General features: G+C 42.3%; 1 protein-coding gene across 8 annotated transcripts in view; it reads right to left on the bottom strand.

Moving 5' to 3' along the window:
• Positions 1–1,491: 1,491 nt before the first annotated feature.
• Positions 1,492–23,182, bottom strand: part of PLA2G7 (phospholipase A2 group VII) — a 42,870-nt gene continuing 21,179 nt past the window's right edge. For 6 of the 8 annotated variants that reach the window (XM_039231214.1, XM_039231215.1, XM_039231219.1 and 3 more), the window contains 11 exons: positions 19,024–19,151; positions 13,748–13,869; positions 13,169–13,313; positions 11,809–11,902; positions 9,675–9,743; positions 8,680–8,806; positions 7,688–7,801; positions 6,456–6,547; positions 4,927–5,097; positions 2,538–2,686; positions 1,492–2,000 (listed from right to left, as the gene is read on the bottom strand). In XM_039231214.1, coding sequence (XP_039087145.1) covers positions 1,870–2,000; positions 2,538–2,686; positions 4,927–5,097; positions 6,456–6,547; positions 7,688–7,801; positions 8,680–8,806; positions 9,675–9,743; positions 11,809–11,902; positions 13,169–13,313; positions 13,748–13,869; positions 19,024–19,132 — 1,323 coding nt within the window. In that variant the 5' untranslated portion in view covers positions 19,133–19,151 and the 3' untranslated portion in view covers positions 1,492–1,869. Of the gene's footprint in view, positions 2,001–2,537; positions 2,687–4,926; positions 5,098–6,455; positions 6,548–7,687; positions 7,802–8,679; positions 8,807–9,674; positions 9,744–11,808; positions 11,903–13,168; positions 13,314–13,747; positions 13,870–19,023; positions 19,155–23,182 lie in introns of all 8 variants that reach the window. The other 2 variants (XM_039231218.1, XM_039231217.1) reach the window with 1 other exon arrangement.

The raw sequence follows: 23,182 nt of genomic DNA, 5'->3' as shown, positions 1-23,182 counted from the left end.
AACTATTTTCCATGACCCCCAACATATATGTGCATGAAGTTTTAAGCCATCTTTTTTTGCCTTCGTTTACAGCTATGCCTGAGAGAGAGATGTGGGTTCAGCTCCAGATGGCCACAAATACCACAATGAAGCAGGTCAAAAAAATTTTTGGTTTCCCAGTGTGTATAAGAGTTATGTTTACACTAGAGCACTAGAGTGTAGTCTATTAAATGTGCAATAGTGTATCTAAACAAAGAATCGTGCATACCTTAATTTTAAAATACTTTACTGCTAAAAAAATGCTAACCATCATCTGAGCTTTCAGTGAGTCGTGGACAGTCCTGACTCCATGCTGATGGCAGCTGCTGACGGCTTGGGTGGCTGTGACGCCCAAAATGGGGGCGCCAGGGTGGCTCAGTTGGTTGAACACCTGACTTCGGCTCGGGTCACGGTCTCATGGCTCATGAATTCGAGCCCTCCATCAGGCTATCTGCACAGAGCCCACTTGAGATCCTCTGTCTACCTCTCTCTCTGCCTCTCTCAAAAATAAACAAACATGTAAAACATTTTTTTAAAAAGACAATGAAGTTTGCCACATCGACTGACTTCCTCTCATGAGCGATTTCTCCGGAGCACGGGATTCTGGGCAGTAGCATTTTACCCACAGTAGAACTTCTTTCAAAGTCAGAACCCATCCCCTTGAACCCTGCTGCTGCTCTATCAACTAAGTGTACATCATATTCTAAATCCTTTGTTGTCGTGTCAACAATCTGCCTGGCATCTTCACCCAGAGTAGACCCCATCTCAAGAAAGCACTTTCTGTGCTCATCCATGAGCAGCAACTCTTCAGTCATTCAAGTTGGATCACGAGCCTGCAGGAATTCGGGCACCTCTCCAGGCTCCATGTCTGATTCTAGTCACCTTGCCATTTCCACCACAGCTGCACTTCCCTCCTTCCTCCACGGAAGTCTTGAACCTCCAACACTGTAAATAATGCAGTATCTGCCACGTGCAATAAAGCGAGGTAGGCCTGTATGGTGCTGGTCCACTGCTACTATTGCATATAGACTTTAAAACATAAATAAAACTAATTGGAAAAATAAATCCATTAAAAGCAATTCTGAATGTTTCCTTTGTTACCCTTTGCAGCCTTTGGCTGCATAATTAATGTGTTATAACTGGAATCCTTGGCCTGTCTTGTGCATCTTTCTTGGGTAGGTGGAATCCATCAGAGATAAAGCATTAAGTTAATGCAAATAAATTATAAGCTCTCTTCAATCCATTTTAATCAGCCGCCTTTGCCCTGTCTCCAATATTCTTATCCTTGGCCACTCCCCTAATTTAGTTATCGTACTGAAATTGTACAGTATCCCTAATCCTGTGGTAAACCAGTGCTTTTATCATCTGTGTGATCTAATTTTTCTCACCATGACCAAAAGTCAAAGGGGAGTGCTTCTAAATTCTACCTAGAATACCATGTTGCCAAAACTCAATTCTACTCATAACAGAGAAGAGAGGCAAGAAAATCTGTATTTTATTGTTGTATTTTTAAGGAGTGTTATGTCATTGCAACATGTTTTCATTACCATTGTGCCTGTTTTGATATACTTGTCCATGAAAGAGTGTAAAAATAGTTATTGATTTTGGCACTAAAAACGTATGATTTTAGTAAAATAAAAATTTAGGCTGGTATGATTGTTATATACGGCAGTCTTTCTTTAAAAGAAAAAAATTCGAGCACAAGCTTCAATCACTATTATGATATAGTCCACATTTTACAATAGAGTTATTTGAGAAAATACATTAAAATTATACACATACGCACGCACACACACACTTTTTAGACAGCTTTTAAACAAGACTTTTTAAAAAGTGCTCTTGATCTAAATTCTATTTCTCTATTCCTGTAGAGTTCTGTAGAGTGGCATGTTGGCTGCTTGTGTCAATGTCGGTCCCTGGAATAAGATTATCATCTTCTCCTTCAATTAAAGAATCCCACTGATCAAAATCTTTCTGCAGTCCTGGAAAAGAAAAAGGTTAATAATAAGCATATGAAACTTTTGAGAGTATGAGACAGCTCAGTGCCTCTAGGTGGCAGCACAGCTTCACAAATGATGCCACAAATGTCCACCAAGTCTGCACAGAGAAACTATTAGCTTTAATAGGTAGACAGGGAGCCTGGGTGGCTCACCCGGTTAACCGTCTGACTTCAAGTCATGGTCTCATGGTTTGTGGGTTCAAGCCCCCATGTTGAGCTCTGTGCTGACAGCTCAGAGCCTGGAGCCTGCTTCAGATTCTGTCTCTCTCTCTTTGCCTCTCTCCTGTTCCTGCTCTGCCTCAAAAATAAACAAACATTAACACGTTGGCTTCCTATCTGTGATGTGTAGCATGAGAAGCAGCAAAACTCAATTTCTCAAGTTTCTTTCTTCAAACTGATTTACTGCTATGTTACACTGTAAACCAACTGGAGACAGTTAAAATGAGACTAAGGCTGTAATAAGACAGTTTTGTCTTAAGAATCATCTGGTTTATGTCATGAAATACCCTTAGTTTCTTACCTAAATGCTTTTGTAAGAATGCTAATGAAGCTTTGTTGCTAAGATCAATTGCTACATTTGAATCGATATCTCCTTTTAAAGTGAATATGTATCCAATTATTTTGCCAGTTGCAAAGGTGAAATCCGCAAAATTCTGATGGACTGAACCCCTGGAGGAGAAATGAGAGGTTTATAAATCACACTGTTTGACAAAATTATTTTTGTACTTAGGGTGCAAGAAGGATACCAATCTAGGTAGCCTGTTGACTGAAAACTAAGGGAACAAAACTTGTAGATTTGATCTCTGTAGATGTACTTGTGGGTCACAGGCTGTGCCTCTTATATATTCATCTTCCCCTCTAGATAAACAAAGATTCCTGTCTTCCTTGGCATCTTGGTCTTAGAAGAAATGATTGTAGCTTTGTGATGGGCTACAATATTCCCAGTTTGAGCTGACAGACGCATTGCAGGGACTGTATACTCAGAGTCAGATGCCTACTCCTTTACCAACACTGTTTAACTTCATATCTGTTTGATGCGATTCAAAACACACTGCACGTAAACCTTGGATTAAGTGGATTGAAGGGAAAAAAACACCTCTTGTATTATTTAAGCTGTGAGCACCTTATAGATACCATTTATGCTGCTCTTTACATCTACCTAACATCAAGTAAATGGCCTTTTTTGAGTGATCATTTTCTACTGCCGCTAAGACATTTGACACTTTGCTGCAGTTTTTTTTTTCCTTTCCTTTCTTGGATCTTCTTTGCCCATTTCTGCACCTTCCCTTCTCCCCCTGTCTGCTCTCTTCACATACATAGAGACATTCCTCAATATTCTGTTCTCAGACGACTTCTTTCCCTACTTGGTGGGCTTATCTACCCCAAAGGTTTTCTGTAGAATACACAAATTCGGTACTGCCCAGTCTGTGGCCAGACCTCTCTACCCTGACTTCCCCATCTCAAGCTAAGAAATTGCAACGTTAACACATATCTTTCCAGCCCCAACTGATGCAACTCTCCCTCTTTGCTGCTGCTTCTGGGCAAACACCACTTTTTCAGTCATCTATAGTCAAACCAGAGACACCCACCTACAGCTCCTCCTTCCCTGCTTCCAATCACAACGGGAGTATCAGACGGTGGAAACCAGGTCATGAGAGAGGTGGGAGCAGAAACCTGGACGCTACCAGTAGTGGAGGAATGCCCTAGGGAGAAGGAGAGGGTCGGGGAGAAAGGGAGGGGCCATCTAAATGGAGGGAGGAGCAGGAAAGAGTAGGGTTGTGGTACCCAGGGGAGGGGATCTAGGGGAAGCCCACAGTGTCAGATGGACACAGAGAGCAAGACTGAGGCTGCAAATAGGCTGTTGGGCCTTTTATGTCCTCCGCAGGGCCAGTTTCAATATACTGGTGGCGTTCAGGAAACTAGCCCATGGGAGTCAAAGTGTAAATGGAAGTAAGGATGAACTATTAAGTATGAGCTATTCTTTCCAGGCTCCTAGCAGAGAAAAGAGGGAAAATGGTAGAGCAAGAGCCTAGAAACGAAGTGGGGTTGAGGGAGGCTAGGCTTTATGCACTACTTCTGTTTTAGAATTAGACTTATACATACAAATATTGAAGTCCTTAACTAACTTGAAGCTAAATCGAGGTTCTTAACTGAACTCCCTAGACCCTCCTCATCATCTATTTAACGCGTCTTCATCCTTCAAGACCAATTCTACTCCCATGTCTTCGAAGCAGCCTCTTCTGACCCCCTCAGATGGAAATGATTCCATTCTCTGACCCTATCATAGCGTTTATCACCTATACTCTCTGTGTTTCCTTCTCGCCACCTCTTCTCTTCTCCTTCGAAATAAACCAGGTTTCAGATAGAAGAGGGATGACCCCTGCCTCGTAACATCACATTGCGAGTTCAAAACTCTTTTGGGATTTCTTTTTCACATCCATGATATAAGCACATCGCTGATGCTCAAGGAGGCCCCATTGTAGCCTTTGGGAGTTTATAAATTCATATTTTTTCTAAACAGGTAAACACATTGCCGATCTCAACAGATGCTCTTTTTTCCCAAAGAGTTCCAAGCCTAGCCTAATAATACAATACTTTTCCCTACCCCTGCCCCCAAAATGTATAAGCCTGCTCTTGTGTTTCCATAAAAAATACCACGTATCCAAATGCAAATTTTAATGATCAGTATATGAATGACATATATTAACACTACTCAAAACATCGGCATTTTAAAAAATCGTAAACACAAATGCACTTAGACCCTGAAATTATCTAATATTCTGCCTTACTGAAAGTGTAAACAATGAATTTAACAACTCTGTCATGGCCACCAAATGGCATCTTTTGATGTTCATCCAAGTTTCACGTTTCTTTTCAGCTGATGAAATAAATGACTTACTAACACTTACCTGATTGTAATCATTTTTCTTTCTTTGTCAGGTAAGTAGAGTTTTTTCATTTTTAAGATATTAGCAGGATATTGGAACCGTTCTGAGTTGATAAAAAAGAGGGGCTGAGGAATTCTGGAATATACTTCATCACCCAATGGAAGCATCCATGCATCCAAGGCAATGCCACACCTGCAGGCTCATGGACAACGATAAAAGAAGGCTGTTTACATGTTGGCTGATGTACAGAATTCCTAATGATTAATGGACACACAGCACACTGGTTTATTACGGGTTAATCTCACTGGTATCATACTTCAGTGTGGGAAGGGAATATGAATTGCTTTATAAGGCAGCCAACTTGGAATCACATAATCATTTTCATATGTTTAAAATGCTTTTTCCATTTTTGTTATGCTGTTTTCAAAGTACATTCTTAAACAAGTACTAGTTTCTTCAGAACTGGAGGGTGTCCGAAAAAATACAATATATGCCCTATTGCCCCTGTTTCCAGAACTTCTGGACACTCTGTAGTTGATTTACGATGCCTTTTTCAGAGTAACTGTTGGACCAAATGCTTTGAGGTATTACACCTGAAAAAGGCGTCTGGGGGTTGAAGAAAAGCATAGGGGGCATATCGTCGGAAAATGTAACTTTTTAAAAGTGTATCTTGTTTCTGGACCCTTTGGACACTCCATTTTATGTGCTCAATGGGCAAACTAAGATAATCCCCTTATACGGAAACGGATTTTAAGTAAGAAACATGAGATGAAGTTTCAGGGATGATCCTACCCATTTTCTTACTGGTTGGCTTTACATGATCTCGTTAGTCTGTGATGACATAGTTCAAGAAAGAAAATATGTTTTCAACTTAGAAGACTGGGGTCTGGTCCTGACTCTCACCCAAATAAGTGTAATTTAAGACCTCTGTCCATCTTAAGGATGGACAAAAAATTTTTTAAACGCCCTGCATATTAAGGAAGTCTAGAAATACTATAAGATGCACTACTAATATCATAGTCATATGTCATATATAAAATGGGGCGCCTGGGTGGCTCAGTCGGTTAAGCATCCGACTCTAGCTCAGGTCATGATCTCACAGTTTGTGGGTTCGAGCCCCAAACTGGGGCTCTGTGCTGACAGCTCGGAACCTGGAGCCTGCTTCAGATTCTGTGTCTCCCTCTCTCTCTCTCTGTTCCTCCCCTGCTCATGCTGTCTCTCTTTCTCAAAAATAAACATTAACAAAAGTAAAAATAATGAAATTATATATAAAGATAAATTCCCAAGTGAAAATGTTAAGTCCTTAAGCAGACAACTAAGAATGATGAGGAAATATATATATGAATGGGGAGAGCTTTTAACAGCAAGAGGAGTAGATTATTTCTGTGTAGGAAAATTCATGTAGAGTACTTAATGGAGGCAAGAGAATGGACTTATAAACCCTGAAGGGTCCTTTCCTCATTAAGAATTTGATAAATACTCTGTCTCACATGGGTTATCACTTCCTCTCTTCCAACAGCACACTATGTTCTCTCTTTGCCTCCTCTTACCTGAATCTCTGGTCTTCACTAAGAGTCTGAATAACTGTAGCTCCACCAAATGAGTGTCCAATTACTGCTAATTTATCTCTGTCAATAGAGTCCTATATGAAAAAGCATGATATATATTCATAACTATCTCAGAGGTGGTTAGAATAGACTAAATTTGTTTTTCAATTATAAAATCATTCATCATTTCATGGGCATGGTTACGTACCTTGATTTCTTATAACAGAAATACATATACACAAATACACACACACACACGTATGTACACATGTATGTATATACATATACACAAATACACACACACACACACACACACACACACACACACACACACACACTGAGCATTCATAGAAGTTCAGAAGTGGACGTAATGATATCCCTAGGCACCCACACTTGCAACACCAACATCATTGCTGACTTCTGCCTCTTCCTCGTCCACATTTAATTAGTTTGTTCATTCCATGAGACTCTATTGCGCACCTGCTCTGTGCCAGGCACCATAGCTCATTTTCAATGAGCTCCCAGGCTATCAGTGAAGAAAGAGATACAGATACGTGATGCAAATACAATAGGATTGGGCCAAGGAGCCAGTAGTGTGATAGACAGTTCACCAGTCTGGGGTGCGGGTGGGGGGGTGGTGACAATGGGGTCCAAGAAAGCTTCTTGGAGGAGATGACTGATGCCTGACTTGAGCTGAAGATTAAGCAGGACTCAGGGAGAAGATATGTCAGGCCAAGGGGACAACATGTTCAAAATCATGCAGACAGGAGAGGGGGCAGCTGGTCGAGGGACAAGAAACTCTTCAAAGTGTCAGGAAAACAGACTTCTACCCAGACTGAAGCCCTTCTATCTAGTCCCCTCTTTTCCCCGCCCTCCATCCTCCACACACACACTCCTGGGTCTTTGTTCATGTTCTCCATGTTCTGCTTAAAACTTGACTACCATTTCAGGATCCAGCTCAACAATATGCAGGAGCCATCCAAGAAATTATAACCCTTACACTGGAGGTCTTGAGTTGAACCACAGAAATGGCTGTTTTTGTAGCTCAAAGCCGACTGTGGGCAATTTCATCTGTAGTTCAACCTAGTGCATTCCTCATTGCTAGAATACTTTACATATACTTTTTTTACAAATTCGCAGCCCTTTGTCATGTTGTCCCATGCCTTACACCAGAAAAGCAGATGATAACGAAAAATAAACAACCGGAAAATGGAAATGACTTTTTTAAAGCTCACCTTCAGTTGTTCCATATCAAACTCTACATCTAATGCATTCCTCACTGGCCTTCCACGATCAATGCCCAGAATCAAATCGAGAGCTTGGGAACACTCCTTTGCCCTTTGGTGCACCTTATGATTATTAGAAAAAGGAAATGGCAAGTAAATAAGTTGTGATACTTATTTTAAAGTTTGTGTACAAGTTGCATGTGGGAAGAATGGTCAATTGCTGTACACTAGAAATGTCTAAGTGATTAGTGATTGGAACACAAACTAGTGTAGTTATAGCCGAGTCCAGATCCTGGCTCTGCTGCTTACTGGCTGTGTGACCTCAGATGATTTCCTTAACCTCTCTGAGCTTCCATTTGTTGTATAATAATGCCTACTTCAGGGAAATGTAGGTGGGGGTAAATGCAACAACATATGGAAAACACCCACTGTAAAGCTTGGCACACAGGTGGAAGGAAGCCAGTGAGCTGTATTTCACTTAATCTTCCAGATACCCTGTGAGTTATTATTCACTACTTTGTAATAGATAAAACACAAAAGCAAAATAGAGTAAGTTGCTTGTCCGAGATCACCCCACTAGGAAGCGAAGGCATCAGGATTCAAACATAGAAATTTGCATTCTAATACTATTGCAGTCTTAATGCTATTCCATACAGCTTCTCTGAAAAGCAGTGCTTTTATATTGCCTTGGAAAGGAGGGTATTTATGAATTTCTTTTCTAGCACCTCTGAGACTCTAAAATTAGAAGTTCTAATGCAAATGATTTCTGAATATTCACTGCCATCTCTCAAGATTTTTATGTTTGTCTTTGTTTCTATTATGACCCAGACTTCTCATTAAGGGAACAGTATCCCTCTGAGGATCTTCCGACGGGCCTTTTGGGAATGGGAAACGAGAGTGAGGAGGATACCTTGCCAGGTGTAAATTAAATCAGCAAACATTATCATTGTGTATAGGACTTTTAGTCACCACCACGCCTCCTGCTGCTGGCTGCAATGTACCTGCTCATTTCGAAAAAGCACCTCCTGGTCCCCTGGTTTGAGGGTTTTAACGTAGAGCCAAGATTTGTTCCCTATTTCTACAGCAGACTGGTCCTTGAAATAGTAAGTCGCAGATGCAGATCCATCTCTACAACACAAACAATCGATTACTTACACTTGCTCCTCCTCTTCTTCATCCCCTCCACGCTCCTCATCCTCATCCCCTACTTCACTCTGATCTTTCTGACTTCCCTTTCTTCTTCCACTTTGCATTTGTTTTAAAACCGTTTTCACTCATATGTGGAATATGAGGAACTGAACAGGAGACCACGGGGGCAGGGAAGGAAACAACTAGTTACAAACAAAGAGGGAGAGAGGCAAACCTAAGAGATTCTTAAATACAGAGAACTGGGGGTAGAAGGGGGAGTGGGGGAGAGGGATAAATGGGGGATGGGCACGGAGGAGGGCACTTGCTGGGATGAGCACTGGGTGTGGTACTTAATCGATGAATCATGGGAATCTACTCTCAAAGCCAAGAGCTTTGTTAGCTACTTTGACAATAAATTATATTTAAAAAATAAGTAAATAAAAATAAAATAAAACCAAAGAGGCCTCCAAGGGAGTTCTAAGAAAAAGCCATTGCTGCAGGTCAAGCCAACCCATTCTATCATCACTGTTCTAGGAGATGCCCTCGCAAACGCATGCGTGGAATCCAACCACAGTGCCGCCATTTTTTCGCTGTGTGGTTTACAGCAGATTACTCAACCCTTCCCAGCTTCATTTCTCCTCCTCCTTAAAACAGTGGTAATAGTAACCATTTCAGAGGGTTGTTCCAAAGATTAAATGATGGTATATGAACACGGCACACGGTAAACACTCTAGCAATGCTAGCTGGTTTTCAGCTCTTGACAGTTTAACTCCATTGCCTTTTTTCCCCCTCATCATGTAACCATAGTTGACAATGTCATTGATATTTTTTATAAATCTTTTTGAAAGTTAGAGCCCAGGTGACCTACCTGTGTTCTACAGCAGCAACTATGAACCCATGAGATGCAAGATCAATGCCAATAGCAGAATAAATTGTCCTTCGAGACAAAAACAAACAAAAACAAAACAAAGGAAAGCATTGAAATAGCTGTCACACTGAGGCGGGGTCCGCTAACAAACCTGGGAAAGCGGAGGCCATCACACCCCTGTGGTAGTGCCCAGGGGTAGACCAGAGCACTGTGGTTCTCAAAGGGGGCGCTTCTGCCTCTCAAGGGGTATTTGACAGTGTCTGGAGGTCACTTCTTTATCATGACTGGGCAGAGGATGCTATCGGCATCCAGTGAGTAGAAGGATGCTGCTAAAAATCCGAGAGTGCACAGGACTCCCCTCCACAATAATAAATTCTGCAAAATGTCAGTAGTGCTGAGCCTGAGAAACCCTGATGCAGTTATTCTACATAGTGCCTTTGAGGGTTCTGGATTTTTAATCTTGGTCCTACCACTGACCAGCTATATAACTTTAGGTAATTACGTTACTGAATTCTTTGTCTGCACCTGTAAAATGGGACTTATAAAGCCTTTGCTTTAGGACAGTTAAAGGTTCTGCTAAGACAGCATATGTAGGAAGGCCGTGCAGTGTGGTGTTTAAGGGACATGACCTTAAGGTGGTCTGACCACCACGTTTGAATCTACCACTTGTTAGCTGTCTGCCTTGGCTAAGTCACTTATCTGTCCTCTGTAACACTATGGTACCTGGTGGGATTACTGTAAAGATTAAGTAAGTTAATACATTTTTGGTGCTTATAACCATATCTAAAACAGAGGAAAGGCTGAACACATGTCAACTGTTATTTATTTAAATGACTGGAAACAATTATGTGCTAAGTAGCTGCATTCACCCCTTTCCATTCCTCATTCTGGACAATCTTCTCATATCACGCATTCAATAGGAAATGGCAATAGAGAACCTAAGAGAGGTAGAGGGAACTGCCTTCTGTTGTTGAAGATACACAACCTACTTAGAAAGGGGAAATGGGTCTGCGGCAGGGATCAGCAAACTTCTTCTGTAAAAGGTCAGAATGTAAATATTCCCAGGCTACAAGGCAATACAATATCTGTCATAGCTACTCAACTCTGCTGTCATAGCACTAAAGTGGCCACAGACAATACAAAAGATGAATGAGTGTGGATGTGATTCAACAAAGCTTTCTTTATAGAAATAAGCAGCAGGCTACACTTGGTCCTCAGATTCTAACTTGCCAACCACTGGTCAGGTAGAAATCAAACAGCTACAATTAAAGTACTAAAGACAATTTCTTATTGCAGATGCTACCCGACTTCTGGCCAACTAAAAGCCACCTTTTATTTCTGAAAGTCTTACAATCCTCTGAAGTAGAAAGAAAGGTGGGCAGTTGAGATGCTAGAGGAGAAGGCGTGGAGGTCATGAAAATGTGCCACTCAGAGATCAGGCCACAGAGAGCATAGTTGACTAAAGACCCCACTGAGCCCCTTTCCCTCTGCATCCACCACCACCAGCTAAGCTTCCTGTGGGCTGCACCCAGTGACTGGGCATGACATGGGTACCGATGTGGAGTCATTCCTGTGAGATGTAAGGCTCCTTGGATGAGCAACTTCAAGTTAAGCACTCCCTCAATTGGCCTGTTCCAATCTCTCCTAGGACTGTGCTGTAATCTGAGATTCTCCATACTCAATCTCTCCACTCCCCATCTCCTTCCCATGTGTCCAACCTGCATCATGGTCTGAAGATTCTCCCTGTCTTTTCCTGCTCCGTTCCCTCTATCCTTCACAGGTACAACCACTGTGGTCTTTTACAGCCAACCCAATCTTGGTGTCCACTTCTCAGATGACCTGAACTAACCCAGGGGATGGTTTTGAGAGTTATTATAGTATAGAAGGGTGACAGCCCAAAATGCAACCCCTTCTCTCCTCGTCATGAGGCTAGTCCCCGTGAGCTGGAAGGAGAAAACAAACTACTTGACAAGATAGGGCTGGACAGATCAATAGACCATGGCCAACATTTGAGGAACTGCAATTCCTCCAAGACAGGGGTGAGATGATACTCCAAACTCTGCTCTTCTTAGAGTAGGGGGGGATGCTTTGTCATTGGACCTTAGGGGTTAATATTTTTCCTCCCACACATTACCGGAATGCTCCAAGACCATGAGAAAAAACTATTAGTGGGTATTTTTCACCAGTCCTCAGAGGGGAATTCCAGTTTGCAGGAGTTGTCATTGAACCTAGACAACAATGAGAAATTATAATCAGTGTTTGCTCCGACCTGAATGTTACTGGCCAATTTACATCTTAGTGTAAATCCTGACTAATGGAATTTATATTTATGTTTCTTTGTACTAATAGTAAATTCATTAAAAAGTCCGCTACTAAAAAAAAAAAAAAACAAAAACAAAGTCCGCTACTAGATACTTACCACCCAAGGCATGTAGTTTTTCCTAAGACCATAAAATCACTAATTATCAGTTTTCACTGCCAGCTCTGAACTGAGCGTGAGACACTTTCCTCCTTACAGGTGTATTCAGAAGGCTGTTCCTGAGCACTAATCCCAGATTTTGGCAAAACTTCAAAGGGAATATTCTGAAACCAAACTGCCCAATAAACCTCAAGAGCATTACCCTGAGAGCCAGAATCTTCCAATCTCCTTTCATTCCGTTCTAATTTGGTCATGATCAAGACAGACCATTGACTTCATACTCAGATGTGGTTTTGAATGCAACTCCCTTACTACTGACCTTAAGCAAGTTATGAGAACTCTCTGAGTCTCAGATTCCTTTTTTGCACAGTGGAGGAAATGATGTCTGAAAGGGCTTTTGTGAGAATGTTATCTAAGTAGGTAATATATGTAAAGCACCCATCTTGTGCTGTAAGATGGGGCTCATGTCGTGGAAGACATTGTCTTCCCTTGCTTCACTTCTCCATTGCTATGGTAATAATACCATCAGTTATTTGTGATTCATTTTCTCATGTATAAACTGAAGATACAGTCATAAAGCTTGAATGTGATGATTGCTGTGGAAGTGATTTATACTTATTCAACACCAGAAAGAGGTGTTAGTTATATCTTGGTGAGAGAGGCTGGTCCTTTGGGGGTGGGTGATGGGAATGAGAGCAGAGACTCATCATTTATGACAGGTAAGAAATTCGTTTTCGCTTTCGTACAGAGCATACAGGGCAGTGGGCACATCAGTCAGCCTTACTCATCAGATTATGGCTCCCTCGCAGTATATAAGCAGGAACCTCAAAGACCAGCGATGGGCAGATATTATAGCCAGTCTGGAAGTTGGACACTTTCACTACCTCCATATATGCAGAATGAATAAAATGAGAACCCCTGATTCTCTGATAGTTGCCTGGACTTTTAAGAAATAATTTGTAATCCTACACACTTCTACTGGAGAAAATCTATTTTGATCTTTGCCAGAAACTTCTGTTTTCAAGTTTTTCTGATATTCTAGAGCCTACCAGAGCAGGATCGACAGAAATCTTACCAAAAAAGAAGCTCAATATTCTGCCCATAAGCCAGTGTGTTCCAAGAAATTTACTAAGACCAAAAAAATACTCTTTGTTTGGGATCCAAACGGTGTCAGAGTAGTCATCCTCTTGGGATGGATAATACAATCGCAAGAAGGTGCCCTGGAGAGGAAAGAAATCAATGGACTTTCAGTGAGGTTGCTTCTCCATTATGTCCCGCTAGCCATTTTGCATATTTAATTAGTGGGGATACCTTGGTTATTCACAAAGAGGTCCAGAGAGAGCTTTTTAAACCGCTGTGGTGACTGAATATGGTGGAAAGAGAAGTGAAATATGCTTTCTGAGTGAAAAGAAAGCATGAGTAGGCTGTTGCAACCATTAAGGAAGGGGAAAATAAAGTTTATAGATAAATTAATGAGATGATAGCAACAAATCTGGGAATGACTTAAGTAGCACAAGGCTTCTTATGGAACAACAGAAATGACAAAATGGGTCATTCTTAGGTGGAGCAAGAGCAAATTTCAAACCCTTCTCGGGGGCCACAAGAACAGTCAATGTCAGAACATAAAGATGAGTGGTACTGATCAAAGCATTACCTTATTAGAATAATCAAACATCAAGTCTGTACAACCGACAGAATAAGATCCGTTTCCTTTGGGAATTTTAGTTTGGCCTACGCTTGCAGCAGCCATCAGAGCTTGTATTTTATTGACCCATGCTGGAAAAAAAAAAAAAAGTGAATTATTATCTCACTGCCATCCATTAATTACACCCCGGGCTTTATTATGCAAAAGGAAATTCCAAGGGAATCAAGTTACACCCCTTAGTTTTTGGCCTCCTTCATTTCTTTACCTAATTAGTAAAATGCACAAATAATTATTAAAAGCCTAATGTAAGCAAAGTATTGGGTAGGGATAAAGTTAGAGGTAGACATCTCCTAAGATGCTTAAGAAGATCACCTCCTGATACTTAACAGCCCTGCCCGGAGCCTCTGCTCTGATCCAGATCATGTTAAAGACCACTTCCCCAAACTGTTTTGCCCAAACAGTAACCTTATCTCACACTTCTGACTGGGGCTTAGAACTTCCCGTTGGGTGAGTCTACCTGCTATCCTTCCCTTAGGAACATCAAAGCCAATGGTCCAAAATAAGCCTGAATGGCCATCTCCCAGCTCTCCTTCCTCATCCCCCAACCACACAGCCTGCAACTGCACCATTTCCTATCTCGTGCATCCTGAGTCAGAAACCTAGGAATCATCCTTCTATGGCCTTCTCATCAACCCCCTGCATCCAACTAGTCTCAATTTCTAACATTTATTTTTAGCTTAAAATTCTCTCCCCAGGATAGCCCTGATCTCCTAGTGTCTATGTACACTTTCAAGGTCTCTTGACCAGACAGTTATCAACTCTCCTAACTGTCCTATTCATCTTAGGTCTTGATCCCTTCAAATGCATCCTTCACATTGCACCAGGCAACTTTTCATAAAAATTTTCAATGGCTTCCAGTCACTAAGTGGTTATTCCTGAAGGAGGAATGTATTGGGATCTTTTTAGAAGGCAGTTTGTAGGCAGTATTTAAATCTACACAGGACTTCCTAAGCTACTTCCATCACTGCTTGAGGCACAAACCCTTCCAGAGTTCTGGAGTTGAAATGTGTAGATTTCATAGGTGCATAAGTTAAATCCCAAGTTCTTGGGCACTGTAAGAAAGACCTTCTGTGATGGGAAGGTCTACTGCCTTGTACTTTCTGCTTTGCCTTTACTTGCCTTCCATGTGCTCCAACACTCCTGAGCGGTACACTGAGCTGTTAGCCTCTGCACCTTTATAAAGTCTATTCCTAGTGTTTGCAACCCCAGGGGCAAACTCCTGTTCGCCCTTTAACATCTTGATCAGATGTCAGGTCTTCTCTGAAGTCTTCCTTCATTCCCCAGACTTAATCATTTCATTCTCAGTATCAAATCAGTTCCCTCTATGAATTTTTAATCATCCTCATCCTATCATATTAAAATTATGTGTGTACACACTCTGTTTCCCACACGAGGCTATTTCTTAAGAGCTGCATACCTCTGTAGCCTCAGATATTAATGTCAGCACACAGTTGGTGCTCCATAAATCTTTGGACAAGTTAGTGGAGCTAAGCCTTTCTACGGCCACCTGGCTCTCTTCGGCATCAAACCCTTCATGGTATATATTCTTTCACCTACCCAGTCTTGAGGCTGTTTCTCCTTCTTTGGTATCCAAACTCTTCAACACACCTGCGATTTTACCTGTTCCCCTCCTTTCTGAATCCCAATAGAGTCTATATCTACTTGTTAAGATGGTGAATCCAACTATCACTATATCCAGACTTTCACTTTTCTATTTGTCTTTTCAAGCTTGCCTACTTGATACGGTGAGTCGATTTCGCTGCTCGACAGACTCCTTCAAGCTTTCCATCACATTCTGCCTCTGTCACTAAGACACAGGGAGCCATGTTAGATATGGAACTTACATCGATATCATGGGGTTCTGAGGTATGAGAAGAAGCCAATCTTTCATGTTGGTGACTCATGTGTGACGCATCTGCCCGTGATGAGCCTTTCACTACCTAAGACTGCTGTTCAAAGTTGGTCCATGAATCAGCATCAGTTGGGAGCTTAGAAATCAGGATCTTTAGACTTAGCCCATTCTACAAAATCAGAAAAGCTGTGCCTGTTAACATTTACAAAATCATGAGGCTAAGCTACCAGACCACATGGCCTGACACATGGGTCACCATTCACAATCCAATGGTAGGAGCTGGTTCCAAGGAAGGTGGGAGTGAGATGAATGGCCTGGGGTATTAGAGCCAGTCGATCCCATTTTAGATTCCAGCTGACAAGCTATGGTGCTCTGGCCTAGGCAATTTGCTCCCCTCTCTTGTTCTCATTTGTAAAGTTGGGGGGGACGGGAGGGAGGAAGCACTAGACAACCTGCAGAGCAGTTGTGAGAATGAACTGATAGTAGAAGTCAAGTGCCTCACACAGAACACATCATCAGCCGACAACTGATATCATGTGCCCCTCACCTAGAGTGAGTTAATGCTGGCTACCTAAATTCAAGCCCTTAGAGGAGTTTTAGCAGATGTAAACTAGATCATACTTTTTTCCCTTTGGGCAAATTCAAAATCCAAGGTATTTTCTCAGACATTAAAAAATATTTACCTGTAAGGCTAACATTTTCAGTCCTATCTAGAATTACAAAGGGTTCTTTCTTTCCCATTTTAGATCATCTACCAACTGGGGCACCTGGGTGGCTCAGTCGGTGAAGCGTCCAACTTGAGCTCACGTCATGATCTCACAGTTTGTGGGTTTGAGCCCCATGTCGGGCTCTGTGCTGACAGCTCAGAGCCTGGAGCCTGCTTCAGATTCTGTATCTCCCTCTCTCTCTGACCCTCCCCTGCTCATGCTGCCTCTCTCTCTCTCTCTCAGAAATAAATAAATCATTAAAAAAAATTTTTTTTAAAAGATCATCTACCAACTATGCTTTGTGGTATAATAAGGAGATGTTAAGTCCAGAGGGAGGTGACCCCACCCACATCTGCCATGATGTGACAGTATGGGGGTTGAAGGGGAGGACTCTGGCTCACGGAGTTTGATGAGGAGCCCCAGAGAATCCACAGCCGCCTTGGGAGGCACTACGTCTGGAATTAGGAGTTTAGCTCTAGAGTCCCATGGGATGGTTCCAAGTCCCACAAGATTTCTCTTGTGAGATCTCAATTCCACCTCAGCTCTGGGAACCTTCTCCAATTACCTAGGAGGGCCCTGGTTCTCTAAATCCTGCTCTACCCAAAAGCCCTCTCACTCAGCATCCAGGAGCCACAGGTCAAGGTGAGTCTATAGTCCTGCCTATTTGACGACGGCCCCTCAGGAATCATGGAGCTAACCCAGGTGTGGGTACAGGTCTACAGAGCCCTGTGGCTGGGCAGTGCCAGGGTGATGCAGAAAAGTTTCATCAGCCTGCACGGAATCCTGGATTTCCTGTTCTCTATCCGTCTACCAGGACTCATCATGAAGGAAGAGGGGAAGAGTCTTGTCAGGTTGAATGGCCATCCTCCCCCATGATACAGCTTGTGGATCCGAATTTATGCCACTTCCTGTTTTTCTTCAACTTTGTTTTAATAAGGAGCACTGGAACCTGCTGACTGCTATTAATCTTATGATACGTTTCTCATGGTGTTCGTTTGTTAAATATTCCTGATATTCACTCCTGGGTTTCGAGATGGACTGTATGCATGCTAGGAATATTACATCTTCTTGGACAGCTTTATGTCCTCCATTAACAAAAAGGATATTTCTGGCCCATATTTTACGTGCACAACCATGGTTTCTATATACTCATTTAATTAGAAGGATATGAACAATCATCTATTATTTAAATCCTTTAATTGAGGATTTCTAACAATTTACAAAATACATATACATATGTACAAAATACAAATACATATACATTCAGTTTTGAGCATTTACAACAGGGCATCAGCCTCGATGCTGGGACTACAAAGATGAATAATGTGGTGTCCCTTTCCTTAAGTTTCTGCCAGTCCAATGACAGCTTTCCCATGATTTTCAAACATGAGGGGATACAAAACACGTTTTGAAATTCCCACCCTGTACCAATAAAAAGTGCATGATGTAAATGTCTCTGAGCCGATAATCTGTCCATTGGGTAAGAAGTTACTCGCTTCCAATCCTTGGAAAAGGTAATGGGAAGATGAATTTAACTAGGCTGGAAATTCTTTGAGCTTGACCACAAGCTCACTCACTGTCTTAGTCACCAGTGTATCACCAATGACTCAAATTCCTGATAAGTGCTGTTGCATGAATGCATCTGTGAGATATTATGCCATCTCCTCCGTAAATACAGATACAACATATGGTCTCTCCTACCAATGCATTTGCATTGCCAACTACAAAGTAGGGCAATATTTAATCAGGTGCAGAGTTATGGAAGCTCTTTTGTGAATGTTACAGTTAAGGAGTCACCCATCAAACCTGAACAGCTAGATGCAGGCTGACTAGGTCTGTGGTTTCAGAAGCCACCTACACTGCCCACCTGAGGGGAAGCTGGATAGAGAAGTTTACTCATCACAATGCTCTGGGATTCTCAGGAATTCACAAAACCCCAGAAACAATCTCTCTGCAGTAAAAGTCCTTCTCAGTCCTGGCAGACGTACTTGTCTAGAGATGGCTGTCCCACCCCGGCCACCTCGTCTGGGGTTGACTAAGCTTTCCTCTCGTCTCCTTCCCTCCCACAAGGTAAGAGAGAGCAACAGATAAAGGTCCATTCTCACCTGGAGCTCTTCAGCTGGTCACTGCTTCCCCTTGTGATAACATAGAAAACATGGCTTCCCTCTGGACCCCAAGACCCTAAATGGCCATCTTCTCACATCACCCCCCACTCCAGTACTAACCAGGACTACACCTGTCGATCAAGACCCCTGCCTCTCCTTCACCTCCATGGGAGCAGGTTTTGAGGCTGCCTCTGAGGGAACTCCAGGGGCTTTGCGTCACAGCGCCTGAGTGGGGGCGGGCTAGGGCAGTGAGGGAAAGAAGGGGCCACGCTGAGGAAGCTCTCCACATTGGTTGCCAGCTGACCTTGCAGTTTGTCTGAAAATGCCTCATCTTGGTTCTGTCTTGCAGCCATGATATTGAAGAGGCCAGGCGCGTCTTCAGTTTCAGTCGGAACGAGGAGAAAGCGAGGCCCTCTCCCCGACCCCATGGGAACGGAAGGTCTCCATGAGCCTCTTTCTGATAGAACTTTGTTAGAAGTCCGCACCTGCAACTTCTCTGGGGCCAGAGGGAACCTGGCCACGGATCAGTTGCTCAAGCCCGGGAACAAAGATGCCTCTTACCTGATGATCTAATGTGGGCAACAAGGTTTAGGTCTTGCCAGCCAAAAGGATGAACCAGTGAGAGGCAGCTGCAGAGGCAGAAAAGCGCATGCAATTTGGATGGCGACATCTTGGAAGCTCAGCTTAACCTGCTTCAAGGTGGGTTATTGAAAGAAAAAAAAAAAACACATGCAATCAAGAGGACTTTAATAGGCTGACAAATCCGTGAGATGAAGGCACTAGCAACATGATTTTATATATAATTATGGGAAGAAGGCACCTGGAAAAAATGGAACATGCATTGTCAGAGCTGGGTTTTTGAAAGGCATCAAAGTGGCCAAATCCTTGGGAATGCTGGATCGCAGAAGGCAGAAATAACACGATGAGGCAGTCATATTAGGTTTCTGGTCACTATTTCTCTAAGTCTGTAGCAGTTTAGTTTGGTTATAAAGAATAGCATCAAAATAGAATAATTGTAGCAGTCATGGATGGCGATCCTAATAATATCCACACACATGTCTAGCACATTAGTAAACACTAATATATCCATCACAATTATAAAACAATCATATTGCTGCGGCCGTGACTGTTTTGGTGCTGACGATGTTTTATTTTTGGTGATCTCGATACTTCTTCACTGAAACCTTCCTAGAGGCAGCACGGTCAGGACTTAGGTACTCTTTCCAGTGCCTAACAAGGGCCTCACATGCAGTGGGTGTTGCATAAATGTTTATAGAATTTATGAAGGAATGACTGTAGCCCAACACATAGTATATTAGACTCATGACAATAATAAATGGTATTACAACGGGTGCTATGCTAGCATCTTATTAGCAAAAGCTATCCTGTATTTGTGCATCACCTTTACCTTCTAGAATTTCACCCTTCATAAAACAGAATTGTTTCCTCATTGGTAATAACATGCTAAGAGATTCTTTTTCCAGATGTATTTCTATCCTTGAATACATGCACAGAATACATACATACATATCTATCTATCTATCTATACATATAAGTATCAATATATAAAAATACAGTTTACAATTTGTTTACAGAATTTCATTTCAAGGAACCCTTTTATTTATTTATTTATTTATTTTTTATGCTTATTTAGTTTTGAGAGAAGGAGACAGAGTGTGAGCAGGGGAGGGGCAGGGAGAGAGATGGAGACACAGAATCCAAAGGAGGGTCTAGGCTCTGAACTGTCAGCACTGAGCCCGATGCAGGCCTTGAACTCACAAGCTGTGAAATTATGACCTGAACTGAAGCCAAATACTTAACAGACTGAGCCACTCAGATGCCCCTCAAGTTACACTTAAATTGATAATATGTTTAGAGTCTTTTCATATGAGTATACAGTATATATATATTTATGTAAATATAAATAAATATATATATACAGTATATATATATTACAGTATATAATTTGTCTTTTTATTTAAAATGGCACTTAGGAGTTCCTCAAAAAGGCTCATTCACTAAACAAATGCAAATATTGCCAACATTTGAAGGCTTATTATGTGCCCAGCATTTTTCATAGTTTCTGGTGTGTGTTTCCTTATTCAGTTAGCCCTAAACAATCTGTGAGGGAGATTTAAGTATCCCCATTGTATTGATGAGGAAATTGAGGCAAGGAAAAAACATTTTTTTATACAATTTATTGTCAAATTGGCTGACATACAGTGTATACAGTGTGCTCTTGGCTTCGGGAGTAGATGTCTGTAATTCATGGCTTACATACAACACCCAGGGCCTCCTCCCAACAGGTGCCCTCCTCAGTGCCCATCACCCATTTCCCCCACCCCTTCCACCCTCAGTTTGTTCTCTGTATTTAAGAGTCTCCTATGGTTTGCCTCCCTCTTTGGTTGTAATTTTTTTTTCTTTCCCTTCCCCCATGGTCTTCTGTTAAGCTTCTCAACTTCCACATATGAGTGAAAACACAGGGTACCTGTCTTTCTCTAACTGATTTACTTCATTTGGCCTAAGACCCTCTAGTTCCATCCATGTTGTTGCAATGGCAGGATTTCATTCCTTTTCAGAGGCAAGGATAATTTAACTGACTTGTCCTAATCAAACAGCTAGCAAGGGCTGGAGGCGGGGCTTGAGCCCAGACTGAGTCCCTGCTTTTAACCACAACACACCAACTTTGTGCAGCACCAATTTCTCTTCACCCTAAAATGATAATCTTCCAAACTGAATGTGCACAACAATTATTTTAATGATGCTAATATGTTTAGGAACTTCCTGGGTTGAAAAGATGACTTAATAGGGGGGTGCCTGGGTGACTCAGTCGGCTAAGCATCTGACTTTGGCTCAGGTCATGATCTCGTGGTTCATGGTTTGTGGGTTCAAGGCCACATCAGGCTCTTGCTTTGTCACTTACTTTGAGTCCTTTCTCTTCCTCTCTCAGTCCCTCCCCCATCAAAAATGAATAAACATTTTTTTTTAAAAAGATGACTTAATAAAGGGCTAGACGGGCACTTGGGTGGCTCAGTCAGTTAAGTGGTCAACCTCAGCTCAGGTCATGATCTCGTGGTTTGTGAGTTTGAGCCCCGCGTTGGGCTCTGTGCTAACAGCTCAGAGCCTGGAGCCTGCTTTGGATTCTGTGTCTCCCTCTCTCTCTCTGCCCCTCCCCCACTCGCTCACTCTCTCACTCTCTCTTTCTCTCTCAAAAATAAATAAACATTAAAAAAAATTTTTTAATTAAAAAAAATAAGGGCTAGAAATTGTTCCCTTAAGAGATGAGACTCTGTCTCCTCGTTCTTGCCATAATTTATATTTGGAGCAACATGCTAGCACCGTTGGAAACGGCCGCGTACTGTGTACACATCCAGAGAAACAGCTACCGAGCTTCCCAAATAAGCAGCAGCAGAAGTCGAACAGAAGTCAGGCAATCTGCTCCCCAGCCTCCAGCACCACCCTTCTGTTGTACTGTCCTAACTGGGTTTTTCACCAGATAACATCATCTGCAGAAAGTATCTATGGGGACATGAGCAGAGAGGGCTTTAGAAACATCTACCCGTGGTGCTTCCGCTCATGACTGAGCAAGAGGAGCGCCGTTCAGCTACTTGGAAAATCACTGGAGATGAAGATGAGGAAGAGGGAAGGCAAAGTGAAACACACAAGGAGATCAACAGAGTTCTGGGAACACCGCACTAACCCAAAGAGAGTTAGCTTGCCCGCAGCTCCGTGCTATTCATGACATCTTCCCTGTGATGACCTCAGGAAGAGCCAGAGACAGCCAGTTGCTGGAAGGGCTTCGCCAGGTCCTCCACACATGACTGGGGGGGCTCTCCCCTGCCTCATGTTTCTACCAGACCTGTGCCAAAGCCCACCCTCCGTCCTCAGAGCAAAGCAGGACAGACTGAAGGCCAGGTGAAATGGCAAGTTAGAGTTCCCACCCTGACCTCACATGAGCTACAGTGGTGGCTCTTGGGGAACCTCAGAACATACCGACTGCTTCCTGAGTCCCGCCCCAGACCTACTGACTCAGGATCTTTAGAAGGCAGGTTGGGGCATCTGCACTTTAGCTCCTGAGGGATCCTGACACAGCCGCTCCCAGAATGTAGTATTTGGAAACTGCTGCAATGGGATGAGAAGAGTACTACTGAGTTATTATTAATATTTTTTTTTATTTAAGTAATCTCTACTCCCAACATGGGGCTCAAACTCATGATCCCAAGATCAAGAGACACATGCACACTCTGCCATTTTTGTTTAGAGCTTTCCACCACCCCATTTTATGTGTGCTATCTGATCTCATCTTCAAAATAGTAATCCTCTAAATAATCTGATGATTGGCTGACTTATTCATTCCTTCATTGGTTCATGTACTCATGTACTCAATTTTAAGAGAGTCAATGGGTCAGTCTACGTTTGGGATAAAAATAATTTTTAAATAAAAAACTTTTTTAAATAGATGTGATTTTTATCTTCAAAATTCCAGTGGGGTGGGGCGCCTGGGTGGCTCGGTCAGTTAACCATCCGACCTCGGCTCAGGTCATGATCTCACGGTTTGTGAGTTTGAGCCCTGCATCGGGGCTCTGTGCTGACAGCTCAGAGCTTGGAGCTGCTTTGGATTCTATGTCTCCTCCTCTCTCTGCCTCTCCCCTGCGCACACTCTGCTTCTCTCTGTCTCTCAATAATAAATAAATATTAAAAAATAAAAATAAATAAATAA

Source organism: Hyaena hyaena, unplaced genomic scaffold (assembly GCF_003009895.1).
Source record: "Hyaena hyaena isolate Hyena2069 unplaced genomic scaffold, ASM300989v1 scaffold_55, whole genome shotgun sequence".
In the NCBI taxonomy this organism is placed as follows: Eukaryota; Metazoa; Chordata; class Mammalia; order Carnivora; family Hyaenidae; genus Hyaena; species Hyaena hyaena.
Note: the sequence above shows the minus strand (reverse complement) of the source record. Positions and strands in the feature narration are given on the sequence as shown.